This window comes from Balaenoptera physalus (assembly GCF_965194825.1).
Source record: "Balaenoptera physalus genome assembly, chromosome: 14".
NCBI lineage: Eukaryota > Metazoa > Chordata > Mammalia > Artiodactyla > Balaenopteridae > Balaenoptera > Balaenoptera physalus.
In genome coordinates, this window is record NC_138893.1 from 36,804,578 (window position 1) to 36,819,547 (window position 14,970).

At 39.6% G+C, this 14,970-nt stretch overlaps 1 protein-coding gene across 2 annotated transcripts; it reads right to left on the minus strand.

Moving 5' to 3' along the window:
• Positions 1-2,700: 2,700 nt before the first annotated feature.
• On the minus strand, positions 2,701-14,687 carry LOC309642211 (pancreatic lipase-related protein 3-like). 2 transcript variants are annotated; one of them, XM_082423435.1, is made up of 5 exons: positions 13,263-14,687; positions 11,656-12,589; positions 11,391-11,499; positions 8,996-9,115; positions 2,701-4,760 (listed from the first exon to the last, which is right to left on the minus strand). In XM_082423435.1, exons 2-5 carry the CDS (start codon positions 11,659-11,661, stop codon positions 4,747-4,749), a joined length of 249 nt encoding a protein of 82 aa, XP_082279561.1. In that variant the 5' UTR covers positions 11,662-12,589; positions 13,263-14,687; the 3' UTR covers positions 2,701-4,746. The 2 variants fall into 2 exon arrangements, 1 of the variants encoding a protein (XP_082279561.1); XR_014253046.1 differs by lacking the exon at positions 2,701-4,760 and having other exon boundaries at positions 9,024-10,605; positions 10,650-12,589.
• Positions 14,688-14,970: the final 283 nt, after the last annotated feature.

Sequence of the window (14,970 nt, forward strand, 5' to 3'; positions counted from 1 at the left end):
TTCCTGGCATTTGCTTATAGGAGATTTATTCTTTCCATTCACTTTGGTCAGCCTCTCAGAATAGCATGATTCTGAAGCTTGAAAAAAGGGTGAGGTAAATGGGAAGCTTGACTAGGTGATTTTTAGGGGATGAGTACTCCATAATAAAAGATCTGGTCTTGGCTCTGTGGCATCAGAAACTAGATTTTATTGACACCGGGAAATGATCAAACTACCAATGATAGACTAAATTCACACAAAACTCATATAAGAACTAGAAGCCTGTTTATCAGCTCACAATGGTGAAATGCTTCCTTTTTATTAACCAAAATGTTCTCCTACCCTTTCCCTGGTACCTTCTTCATCTGTATGAAAGAATTGGGTAACCAAACTAATGATAAAAAAGATATTTTGGTGAGTGTGGAAATAGAGCAGAGAGAAGTAGATTGTCTTGAGACATAAGGCATATTTTATGCACGCCAAAATTAGACCAGATGAGATTTCTTTATTGCTGCTATTTCCTTATTCCTTTGTTAATGTATTGTCTGTCTCCTCTAACTGGAAGGTAGGCTCCATGAGGAGTCAAAGGCTCCTACCTTTGACTGTCCCAGCATATATCATATATCTGTGGGTACTACTTAGAGAGCTTATTAGAAATTTGGCAATTTATATAAATGTCTTAATTTGCATGGAATCTATAAAAATAAAAGAGATCTACCCAAATTTGTATAACATTAATGGACTGGATTAAAAATATATTTTGTTTCCTGTCAATTTTTTCCCCCTTGCTTTATTATTTAGATCTGTATTTTCATGTTATCATTTCCTAATGTTTTCTGCTTGTAGCTGGAACTGTAGATATTATGATTTCTATTTTATATTTGGAAAATATATAGTAAAAAGAAAAGTTAACTATAACAAGATAGCTGGTGGTATTGTAGGAAAAGAAAAGACTGAGCCTTACTGAGCCAGACGAACACGAGAACTGAGTGCAGCACTGTTACCTGCCAGGTCCTCGTCCTTACCTGCCTGACAACCCCAAACTCCCCTGTCTTCTCTGTTGTTCCACCTACACGGAGAAATATGCTTCCTTGAGTGACATTGTTTCCATCAAGTTTGACAGACAATTTGTGCCTCCAACCTGGAAATAAAGAGAAAGAAGGGTTAAAAACACACGGAAAGCATGACATCCTGGCTACTTTAATGTAAATACAACTTTCAAGGTTAAAGTGGAACAGGGCTATTCACGTCCATGAAAAAATACAACTTTATATAGCTCTAGTGAATTTGGTGAGAAATTATATTTTAAAAAACATAAATGTTCACATTTTTATTTTGTAAATGTAAATAGCTTAACAATATTTTTTAAAGAAAATTCTTTAATTTTCCAGACATTTTTATAACTTTAAGAAAATGTGTGTGTCTTTTCTCATCCATTAAATTTGTATTCTGTGGCATGTATGCTTTCTGTAGCCAAGTTTTAATTTGCCATAGTTTGACAACTAATCCAGAAAAAAATCTAGAAAACCTATTGAGCAATAAGGTCCGTGCTTTTAAAATGACTTAGAGGCAAAGTAAACTGTCCCTTCCTCTCCTGCAGGGCTATGTACTAGGAATGCCCAGCCAATACAGGTCTGGGTCAGCACAAAGCCTGTCAATAGGATAAATCCCTTGCAAATGGTCAAGTGTAACTTAAAAACATCTAGAGCTAAATAGATCATTTATTCTGAATTCTGAAATTGTTGTATGCTTAATAACACAGAAAAAAATGCAATTCTTCATAAAATTGTCTGAAAAGCCTCTGAAAGGGGAAAAATTTTACTAGAGAGAATTTTCAATCTGTGAGTTAATCATTGCCAAAGAGCTCCCTTTCCCTCCCCAGCCCATTCCACTGCAGTATGGCTCCCACTGTCACCTCTCCATTGAAATCCCAAACTCAGCAATGACGGAATTGGTGGCTCACCCCTAGAGCCCCTTTGGGCCCCTGTCTCATCTGACCTTTCAGCATATTTGGTGCAGTGAATCCCTCCCTTCCTCATCATCTTTCTTGCCCTAGCTCCCACACAGCTTTATATTTTCTCTCTATTCATTCCTCAGTCTCCTTCACAGGGGCCTCTTTCTCTGCTCTCTTTCTTCTCATTTGACACAGTCTTCTTGGGTAATTACATCGTCCACTTTCATAGCTTAGATTACTGTCTAAATGCTTACATCTGTAACTGTAGACCACATCTCCAGAGGCCGAGACCCATATCTAACTGTACACGCCCAAGTCCTAAGGGCATCTCAGACCTAACATGTTAGAAACTGAGCCATCAACTTACTCCAAACCAGCCTCTCTGCCTGTGTTACCAAGTTCAGCAAACGGCACACCATCCACCCAGCTAGAATCATCCTTGACTTCTCCATTTTCTGCATCCCTCAAATCCATTCACCCAGTTCCTTTTTGCTTCTACCTGCCCAGAGATAAAGCCCAAACCTCCCACATGGAGCACAATTTCATTATTTGATCCAATTTACCTCTCCCACCTTGTCTCGTGTTACCTTCCTCCTGGCCTCTACAATCCAAGCAGGGGGATCTTCTTTCAGTTCCAGCTCTCTCTTACCTCCAGGCATTTTCATATGCAGTTCCTTCTACCTGGAATACTCCATTTCCTTCTCCCTCTTACTCACTTTTCAGGAGTCAGCTTGGAAATCACCTCCCCTCAGAAGGCTCCCCTGATCTGGTTGCAGAAGTTCCTCCTTTGAACGTCTCCCAAAAGAAAGTTTATTACTCAGGATTGAAACTGATTTTTTTTTTTTGCTTTCACCCTGGCCTAAGCTCACTGTATTGTTCTTCACTGCATCCTCGGAGTCTGGCCCAATGCCCACTTATTCAGTAGACACTCAGTAAAAACTGTTGAATTTTTAAAGATAAGTGCCTTAAAGCATTACAATAAAATTCAGCTACAATACTTACGGGCAAATGGGGAAAGAGTCCCTGTGTTTAAAAAATAATACGATCTATTAGGCTTCATTTTTTTGAGGTGAAATCTATCAGCAAAATGACCCATCGTTGGGCAACCTTCCTTGCGACAATGGAAGCAATTTCCCTGGTGACAGAAAATAAGAGGTAATCAGAAATGTTCACCTTCAATAAACTCAGGATGTATTATTAAACTATCAGAAATGTTTGGAATCTAAATAAAGTATATATGCATTTAAAAATGACTAAGTTGCCTAACAGACCACCCTGCTTGTTTGCAAAAACAAAACTTAATAAAACAAAAACAATTGAGGGAAAAGAAAAAGGGCCTGTTAGAAAAATTAGTAAATGATATGAATAAACAATCCACAGAAGACGAAACTCAAATAGTCAATAACTATGTAAAAAGATACTCAATCATACTAGTTGTCAGGAACATGCTAATTAAAGCAACATACAATTTCGTACTCAGCAGATTCACAAAAATTAAGACAATCAGCAATACCAAGCATGGGTAAGACATGGAGTGGGGAATTCTCATTTGCTTCTTATGGGAATATAAATTAACAGACATTGCAGACAGACATTTGGTAATGTCCAATAGAGATGGAAGTGCACATAATGCTTTGACAATTTCACTTCTATTATATGTCATAAAGAAACTTCTACACAAGCACATAAGGCAATATGCAAAGGGGTTCATTGCAAAATTGCTTTTAATAACAAAAATTGCAAACAACCAAAATGCACATTAGTAGGGGAATGAATAAATAAATTGTGGCCGATTCCTACAAAATAAGTACAATAGGTCTATAAACATCAATGTAGATCTTAAATTTATAAAATTTAATTTAAAAACAAATTCAGAAAGATACTTACAGTATGATACTATTTATATGATATATGTATATTGATTTGCTTCAAAGTCTGCCTTAGGGAAGGGCATTAAGGAAATGTAAGGTACTTCAATTTTATCTGTATGTTTTAAAATCTAAAGCAAAACTAACAAAACATTAACTTAAAAAATTCTGGGTAGCAGTGTTGGAGTATTTTCTATTTTAGGTTTTGAACTTTTAGATTTTTAAACTATGGACACTTAGGCTAGGACTATAGTAAAGCACCCCATTTAAAACTCCATTTTTAATGAATAAAAATACTAACAACATAACAAGGGCTCATATTTATTGAGTGCTTACCATGTGCAAGGCACTGTTTGAAGCACTTTATATGCATTTAGGTCAATTAATCGTTACAAAGTCCCTTATTATTATAATGCTTTTAGTTTCCTTATTTAGCAGATCAGGAAACTAAAGCCCAGAGAAGTAAACAATTTGTCCAATGTTGCATGTCTATCAAGTGATGGAGCAAGAATGTGAATCAGACAGCCTGGCACTAAAACCCCTCCTTATTTTATTTTATTTATTTTTTTAAAATTTCATCTCATTTTTTATGACTGTTGGGTAAAAGTACAATAACACATGTCAAGGAAATTGACTTGATGTTCTCTAGTTTGTTGCCATAATTAGCATCCATGTGGCACAGGAGCCTATGGTTCTCCAGTTTAGCAGATTGAACCCCACTAACTCTGAATCCACTGTGACTCTGAGAACCTGCTTCCTTCCACCTGCCTTTGGTGTAGTAAATGTCAGGATCCATTTAGCCATTCAGAGCAGCATCTGGAGCTTGAAGAAGGTTTTGAGGAAGTGCCAATGGTTGGACGGCAAGCTTTCCAAGAACAGCAGTTCACCAGCCACGATATGAGTAAGGACAACTTGCTCAGGAAACTGAGAAGACAGCCTGAGGGCTCACTCACCTTGCCCTGTAAAAGGAGGGAAATGCTTAGTCCTGTCCCAACACTGTACTTATTCACACAATGCTATTACTTACAACACACTTCGGCTGGAAACCCCACATTTTTCTTCCCTGATAAAACAGGGGGTAGATCTCTAAAGCACAAGCAGGAAAATCTTTCCACCTCCCACTACAAAATAGATTTTCTTTCTCCTTTTCATAATGATAACCAAATGAAAAATATGTTCAGCTCAGATCTGGTACCACGTGCTTTATGACTCAAGCAAAATCAGATTTGGTATTTTGTAATGTATTGATCTGCATGGAGCTCCTGTGAGCTATCTACGCCTCAGTTCTGCTCTGTATAAATAATTAAATTTTAATAAAAATAATTTTCATGTTCCAAGTAAATGGTAATATGTTTCATTGTAGCTATTGATTGGTTCAGGCTTCTCGGGGTATCTTTGAGGATGACATTTAAAATATATACACACAAAAATTTTTGCCCTTTTAGATAGCAGCATCTAATTATGGCATAATAAATGGCCAAAAAAGCAAAATTGGATATAATTCAAAAGAGCCAAAACAACCAGAATACAAATAGTTGGTTTAGTTATTTAAGCCCTCCAGCAACCCCAGTTACTGTTCAGTACTCAGCACAGAAAGAATCTATTAGTTCCCAAAATGGCAGATGCATTTTTTTGCTACATACTCAATGCTCTAATTTTTAGTTGGCTGATCATGCTTCAAAAAATGACTTGCTAATTAAATTACACTGCAAAACGTTTTACTTACTGCTTTGAAAGATTTGTAGGATCTACAAGGATAAGCAATAAATGCATCGGGATTGAGAATGCTTTCAGCATAAAAGCGATGACTTCTTCGGGCATGGTTGCAATCAAAGAAGGAAAACACTTCTGTGAAAACAATTTCCAGTTAACTGGTAGCAATGAACTGATTAACTGATAGTATGAACCATTTCTTAGAAAAAGTAATTTTAAATGATAGTTTTTTGGCTTGGGTCTAGGTCACCAGACCTTGTGTGTAAGCTTGGATATTCCACATTTATCAATATTACATATCATTTTCTTGTACATAAGAATTCTTCGTGTGACTCCAAAGGGACATTCAAGCAGGATAAGTAAACAAATGCAAATGTAGGTGACTGTGCTCTGACACTAGTATCCCCAACACTTCCCAGACCTCGGATGCAAGCACTTAGAGCTTTGAGTACCATTGTGCACATAGCATCTCCTCCTTAGACCAGTTAATTCTCTGTCTCCCTGTTTCTGCAGGAATGACTGAACTCCCTCCAATTCAGTCACAGAACAGCCAGCAAGGTTAAGCAGTGCACACCTTCAGCTGAGCTTCCAGGTGAGACAGGTGGGAGGTACTGTAAAGAATGCTACAGACAAATTAGTTTTGCCATTGTCAGGCACAACATTACTGCCACTAATAGGATTATTGCAATAATACATAAAAGTTCTAAGTACATTTGTGCATTCTCAAGTTATCATAGCATTCCAGTCATTTATACTCTCTTTTCCTTACATAAAAACATTTTTACTCTTTGACATGGACTATTCTTCCAATGACCTACCCAGCTTGGCTGACTTTTGAGAAACCACATTTTGGTTTTAGTGTATGTGGTAAATCACTTATCTATAATTGTGGCCTCCAAAGAATCACTCCTTCCTAGGTCCTCACCCCTTTGCAATATCATGTTACTATTCTTCCCTTCAGGAGATGGAGTTGTTTTTGTTTTTGTTTTTTCCCTTCTGGGTTGGGGTTACAGGCTAGTTTTGTGACTTCTTTGACCAATAGGAACTGACACTGTGCAAGTCAGTGGAGGAAGGGCCTTGGTCTTCAGAGACCTTCCAGCATCTACTCTTGCTCTCTTGGAACCCAACCTCCATGTTAACAAATTCAGGTTAACAGGCTGGGGAGAGAAGCTCTGAAGGATAACAGACCACTTAGAGAGGAGAGCTAGTGCCAAGACCCCAGACATGGAAGGCCATCTTGGACTTTCCCACTCAGCTTAGCCCAGCCCAGCTCCCAGCTGGATGCAATCACATGCATTCGCCCAATGGACACATCACAAAGCAGAATCTCGGCAGAACTCTGCCTGCATCTTGAGGCTTAGAATCATGGGCAATAAAACCATTATTCTCTTAAGCCACAATGGTTCATTATGCAATAGATAACTGAGACAGCATAACTTCAGAAATGCAACATAGCAGAGATAAAGAATTGGCATCATTTTTTTAAAAGGAGGACTTCTCTTACATCAGGTTTCATTACATACAGATTTATATTCATAATTAATTGTGATTTAGACAAGGTGGTTCATTAGAATATTAGGAGCTATGAACCTTAAAAGTAAATGGTTTCTTAGTAATAAGTATAATGTAAAATAGAATATCTTGAAGCTTAAAAGTCATCTAAAGACTTAACATGAATGATAAATGTGCTTTTAATCCAATAAAGTTGTAGGAATTATATCTCAAAATGATAGCTTATGATAAATGTATGTTTTATCTGAATTCATTCTTTTACAGAATTTCAAGTGCTCAGTATATAACACTTAATATAGTTATGTAAAGGAGTCTTATGATCTATATTTTATCCTAATAGAACTAATTTTAAATCATAATATGGCAAATAGTGAGAGAGATAAGTTTTATAATAGGCCTTTTTTGAATGAATTTTGCTTACCTGCACTAGGTAGAATTGGCTTTTAATTCTCATTTTGAGTATCTGTAGTTTCACCAGTATTTTTTTAAGTAGTCATTGCAAACAGATATTTCTAATTACATTTACTCTTTCAGAACAGCTATTAAAACTTTGTAACTTATCTCTAGTGAAGAGGAAATTCGAGTTACTCTCAATGTCACGATCTGTGTATCTTTCCTCTACAACAGCCAAGTGGAAGATAAAATAATTACATCATCTAGCTATTCTGACCACATGGGATCAGGTGATGGGATATTTAGAATCATCCAGATATTTATGTCATCATACTTTATATTACTGTGCACTATTATATATTATGTATGATATATTTCATTATTTACATGATGATGATGTGCAGAGATAGGGAGGAATGGAACTCCCAAATAAAAACTTTTTGGTGTCTTTTAACTAAGTGCCTTATAGATATTAGTATTATTATTATTATTGGAAACCACTTTAAAAGGTTAAATATTATTTGTTTAATTTGTGATTAATTTAATTTGTGACTCAGTGATTCTGTTAAAAGGCAGGTCAAACCATGTCCCTCTCTGCCCAAAATCCTCCCATGGCTCCCCTCTCACTTGAGTAAAAGCTGAAGTCTTTACTACAGTCCATAAGGTGCTGTATTATCTCCCTCTGCCCTGTTCCTTCTCTAACTTAATGTCCTACTACTCTCCTGTCTTTCACTTCATTTCAGCCACAATAGGCTCCTCACTGCCATGAACTTCACAGGCTCCTGCCCCGGCCCTTTGCATTTGCTATTCCCACCCCTCAGCCTGGAAGGCCTAACTGGCTAACTCCTTCAGGTCATCTTTTCAGTAAGGACCTCCTGGCCACCTTATCAAAAATCTCCTTCCCCTACGTCACCCCCACTGTCATCAACGCATAATATTCCCATTACATGCTTTGTTTTGTCTCTTAGCACTTATTCTATTTTTGTTTTTCTAGCAAATTAGAATATTAGCTCCATCAGGGAGGGACGTCTGTCTTTTGTATGCATTCCTACATCTGCTATTCCTAGAATAATGCTTGGCACATAGTAAGCACTCAATACATATTTGTTGGATGAATACATCCTCCTTGTTCCTACTGAGTGAGCACAACATGCTAGACATTCTGTTAGACCCTGGTGTTGCAAAGGTAACTAAGACGTGGACCCTGACCTTGCAGATCTCACAACTGCTGGGAACTTCATACATGCAACTGTGTTTTGGGCTAAAATATATTTTTATATTGTATTATATACAAAAGGATATGGATTCTATCCAAGCAGGGAGCTCACTGAATTTATAACAGCAGTCCTCATATTTTAGAAAGTATTTAGCGTCCTTGTAAATATTGAGATCAAATTTAAATAAAGGTGTAATTAAATCTTCACATCCTGGCATGTGCTTCCCTCCATTTGGGTAAAAGTCAAGGTGACCACAAGCATTAATAGTTCCAACACCTGAAATTTAAAAAAGCAGGATAAACGCTTCTAAAATTCTCCTCCATGCTTCAGTGTAGTTTCAGTTTGTGTTAAAAACTTACCAAGCTCGAAGAGGAAGCGAACTTCATTTGTATGAATAACATCAACAGAGTTGGCATCTGAGAGGTCCAGCCTGACTTCATTTGGAGTGTTGTGGAAACCCGGCCCAGTTGGGTCCAACCCTAGGAAAAAGCATAATGTGTATTAAACTAAGACATACAAAAGTACATTGATAGTACATGGATAGTGTTGTTATTTTGGAAGGATAGATGGTGAATGCAAGGTATTCTTTCTTATATGATTTATGTAGGTCAAACACCACTCAGCATGAGGGACAGATACATAAACTGTAGGGTCTGTTTACATTTATAAATGCAGGGTCTGTATATACTGCAACGTCAGATTCCTACACACAAGTGAGGCTGTGTCTAGACAATGCCAAAATAGCTAACGAAGTCAGACAAGTCAAGGTGGCTATTCTAGGATCTGTACATGGAATGCCATACATATAACTAAGCTTATGGATCGTAGACCATCTTAAAAGCACCATTTATATGTAAAAATATAAAAATAAAAGATGAGAGCTCTTCAAAATGTAAAGATGGATCTCAAAGCAACACAGTTAAAATAATAGAATCATAGTCCTCAGCTAAGGCTCACTTAGTTCCATTCATTATATGACAAACAAAACCCTGAAGCCCAGGGAAGTGAAGGGACTTGACAAGGTCAGCATATGTTAGGTGCAAAATGGACCAGGAGCCTGGTGGCCAGACTCTCAACCCATTGTCTGCTGTTCAAATGTCTACTAAAACAAAGGTAAGATATCTAGGGTCTTTAAAATGTTATGATCATTCACATAACTCCTCATTTACACATTTGACAATTATTTATCAAGCACTTACTATGTGCCAGGAACAGGGTTCAGCACCTGGGTACAAGGAGTAAGGTCTAGCCTTGTCCTCCAGGAGCTTTCTGTTTGGTGGGGAAGGCACTACAATGCAGTGTGCTCAATGCTGAGACAGGTGAGCACAGGTGTTATGCAAGTACAGAGAAGCAACATGTAACCCAATTTTGGGAAACTAGGACTTGCGTCTGCTGGAGCTGAGAAATACAAGCAGAGATGTGAGGGAATAGAAGGCCAGCCAGGGTGAAGATGGGGTCAGCAGCATCCTGGGAAGAGGATAGAGAATATACGTGACCAACAGGCGAGAGGGTTAACCACATTTGGGAAACTGTAACTAGCTTTCAAGGGCTGGTGCGTAGAGTTTTAGAATTTGGTGAAAGATGAAGATAGCATTTTAAGCAGGAGCCAGATGTAACCTGAGCCACGATGAGTTTGGACATGACCTGGTTGTCGATGGGCAGCTCTTACAAGTTTGCAGAAGGGAAGATTTCCGGTCAGATTTGTATTTTAGCAAAGTCTCTTTGCTGCTCCGTGGAGACTGGGTCCCAGAGTGGAGAGGACTCAGAGCTGAGCTGCAGCTGACCCTTGGGAAAATGCTGCATGAGTGAGACATGAAAGTGCCACAGTTGTGGGGTGTGTATTACCTCAGCACAACAGCCTGTCACACGATTCAGGTTTTGTTTCTATTTTTCTGGTTAATATAAGCATGGAGAGATAAATGACAGAATGAGAAGAGGAGAGGAGAGAAGAGGGGGCCTAGGATAGAACCTTGAAGAATACCAACGAGTAAGGGAGGGGGCCTAGGATAGAACCTTGAAGAATACCAACGAGTAAGGGAAGGCGAAAGAAAAGGCACCTGCAAGGGAGCCTGGAAAGAAGCTGTCAGACAAGAACAAAGACAACCAAGAAGATGGGGAACCACAGGAGCCAAGAGGAGAGGGTGTTCCAACAGCACAGAGGGGCCAGCGGGTCAAATTCTGCAGAGGGGCCAAGGAAGATAAAGATGGGGAAGGTCTGGGAGAGTCCCACTAAAAAGTCAGAGTGCAGGGAAGGGATACAATTAAGTATCATCCTCAAAACCCTAATTCATAGGGTTCACTCTGCAACTTGTTTTTAGACTTAACACTGTATCCAGGGGCAATATTCTAAATTTTCACAACTGCAATGGCACGGGCCTTAAACAAACCAGTTCAGCATTGCCAGCTACGCTGGGTGAGCAGGACCAGCAGCAGGGCTCTATCTCATTCTGTGTATTAGTTGGTATGGAACTGCAAAGCATGGAATGCGTCATATTTCAGTCAACCATCCCCGACAGGTGGACGATCACAGCTTCCATTCCTTTGCCACCACAGATAACGCCGCGGTGAACACCTTTGAACGTGGATTTACACACTCACACTTTGGAAGCATGCCAGGTTTTGGTTTGGGGGAGTTACATTTTCTCCTGTCTTAACATTTGCTTCTGTGACTTCCTTTGGCATTCAGATACTTGACATTTTGTGCATAAACAAATATGTAAACAAACCCAAGGCCCATCTGCAGGGCTGACTTACCAGTTATCCTTCCAAGGCCTGGTGTCCTTGACCCAGCTTCCCCAGCCAGATGAGCTCCCAAGCTGTAGCCAATCAAATGCACTTTATAAGGGGAATATCCAAATATTTTCTGATAGGATTTTTTCAAAGGAAAACAGAACAACTATTTTTAAAAGAGCAGGTAGAATGGTTGAAATAGGCTTAAAAGGAAAAAGGAGCTGACATGTTTCTCCCTCTCACACCCCGGATGGGGACTGGTAAAGTGACAAAGCGACCCCATGTTCACCTCCATCCTTATCCAGCTGAAGCAGAGAGCATCGGGCGGGCTGGGGGAATGCCTTCTGTCAGAGTTCTTCTCCCTGTGCTGAGGGGCCTCACAGTCCCCGGGAACAGGAAGGAGAACAGCCCAGTGACCATGTCTGTGGCTTCCAGCCCGTGCCCTTCCCTCCTGAGACCCAACCCATCCAGCACGCCCCCAACACAGGTCAAAGGCAGCTCACGCCCACGCTATTATCCACCTTGCCTGTGTCTGTCTTCTCCACTTTAAGGCAACTCTAGCAAATGTCTGGGATGACTTTGGCCTTCAGAAAAAATTTTTAAGACTATTCACAATGAGACTATGTGGCCTGAGAGTTTACACACACACACACACACACACACACACACACACACGCACAATCAACTTAATGGGGAACAAAGGAGCAAACATTTTTAGTGTCAGCAGTTTCAGGCTCTCTTCATAATAGTGAAAATCATGCAGTTGCCTTCACTTGGATAAATCTGTCATTTGATCAAATCTTCTATTTATTTTTTCACCAGTAATGACAGTATTATGTGCTGCATTATGAAGAGTACTTTTACATGTGAATGGCTGCCCCAATGGCTCCTGTCGTTAGGGGGCCCTGTCCTCCACTGCTGCCACCATTTAAAATCTCTGCTTGCTTTCTTATCTTTCCCTACAGACTGTGTCTGATATTGGTTCTCACCCTCCTCCCCTTCAGCTTTCTCCTCCTCCTTCCCCATCTACCTGCAACCCTATTCCAGGCACCTGCTTGCCGCAGGGCCAATCCTAGTGTCTTGTGATAAAATGACAGAAAAGGGGGCAGGGAAGAGACTCCTACCTGTTCCTTAGCTGCTCCTTCTGCAGGTCTGGCTCCTGAGTTACTCTCGGGGGCTCCAGGCTCCCTCAGCCTAGACCGTCTCCTGCTCTTCACCTTGGGCTTCCAAGGGGGTGAACAATTCACTGAACATTAAAGTCAGCCAACACTTTCCTCTTCAGTTCAGCAAAATCTCCTCCCAGCTTCCTACAAGCCACTCCTATTTATTTCCTGGACCCTTAAGAGCCTGCAGTTCAGGCCCCAAGATCAAGGAAGAAATTCACAAAAGCTTAGGACTGGTTTTTCTCTGAAGAGGCGATGAATCTGATTTTATCTTTTGTGGACAAAGACTCACTCTAAGTTCCTCCTTGTACTCCAGTCTCCCCTGACAGAGTGGGAAGAGTAGACAGAGAAGTGGGGTGCAGACAGAGAAGTGGGGTGCAGACAGAGAAGTGGGGTGCAGCTGGAGAAGTGGGTGCAGATAGAGAACTGGGGGGCAGATAAAGTGGGGTGCAGATAGAGAAGTGGGTGCAGATAGAGAAGTGGGTGCAGATAGAGAAGTGGGGGGCAGATAAATTGGGGTGCAGATAGAGAAGTGGGGGCAGAGGAAGGTGAGTATCTGGCTCCCCGACCCTTCTCCAGGCTGTTTCCTAACTGGGCTCAGTGTTCTACACCACCTTCCCTGACCCACCATCTAAGTGAGCTGCTGCCCCTGTTACTCCCCCTCCCGTTGCCTTGGAATTCTCCACAGCACTGTTTCCACACGTGGCCAGAGCAGAAACTCTGTCTCACTCACCATGTGCCTTCAGTGCCTGGAACAGAGCCGGGACCACAGCAAGTGCAGAGTGAAATAGTTGTTGGATGGAAGGAGTGAACTCTCTTTAAGAATCTGAAAGCGTCATAAATCTTTAGATTTTACTTCACTGCATTTCACGGTGTGAAATTACTTTCTATTATGGTAGAGCATTTGGAGATTTATAAACGTCTCAAAGTATATCCCTCATAAATAGCAAAGTCTATTTTATTCTTTTAGAAAACGTGTAGGTTAAAGGGTCATGCCTGGACTGGCCCATGGACCTAATTCACTTCCATAGAACCCAGTTTCTGTTGGAAAATGCACTTCACATTCTACACAGATAGCATCCATAAGGCAGAAACAGTTTCTTCTCTATCATTAAGGATAGGTTTACAGTGTGATGAAAATGAACAGAGGTGGTCCTACCAGCTGACTATGGCAGTAAGCTTGGGGGGTGGGGAAGGATTTGGTGAGGCGCCTGTGAAGGGACACTGCCACCAACTGGCACTTTGTAGAACTACAGGCACTTCTTTCACAAGAAGTAACTTCCCTCTTTGGCTATCATACACCAATGCTTATTATTTGACATGTTCAGTATATGTGTAAACTAGTAAAAAAGAACATAGAATTACCCCCAAATTCTTGGTGTTATGATACAAAGTCAGTTAAATATAATTTTAAAAAATCAACAGTTCTTACCACAAGGACATCAATAACATAAGCCACCTCAGCACCAACAATGCAGAGATTGTTTACAGCGTGGATATTTTGCAGCAAACCATTAATCCAGTCTAAATTAATGCAGTTCACATCTTCTACTTTTAGGAACACCTAAAAAGATTTATTGTAAGTATTAAAAAGTAAGAATTAAAGAAAACCAAGGTGCCTGAACAACTGATTTCACAATAAGAAATAACATTTGCAGGTATTGAGAACCTACTACATGCTAGGCCCTGTCCTAACCCTTTTACATATATCAACTTAATACTCATTTAAAGAGAAGGAAACCTAGGCACAGATAGGTTAATTAAGTTGCCCATGACCACAGAGCTAGTAAATAGAACCATGATATGATTTCAGACAGCCCGACCTTACCACACTATACACACTTACTACGTTAGCAGTCTATTAACCTTGGTATAAGAGAGGAAAATTAATTTCATGGAGTGAACTTGGAAATGTTTTCCTTAAATTAAATGAGAAATTTATCATACCACTCAATCTTTTGTCAAAGATGAGAATTTACCAAAGAATAATTATAAACATCTTCCATCATAATCTGTGTGATTCATAATAAGTGAAAATAAATGGGAAATGGGTAATTCATTTGAGGCCTTGGGACATGGACAATGTGCATAACTGAATGGAGAGTTTCCATGAATACATTAGTACCTTGCAAAGTACATTCACATTAAACATGAAGCTTTCATACTAGTGTAAAGAAGCGTTTATTCACATCATGCATTGCACATGTCTTGCTGCCATTGCCATCTGCTTTCCATCCAGGTATGTGATATGGGTGATCTTGTCTGTTCTGAAGTGTGAGGCTTGGATAGTTAAATAATTAGCTGCACTGATTTCCTGTTTCAGGTGAAAAGAAGTTAAGGTAAAATAATTGAAAATTATTTACTATTTAGTAAAATTATTCTAAATTTGCTCAAAAGTCTTCCTCTAAATTTGATTTTAACAGCCTTCTTTAATACCTTTT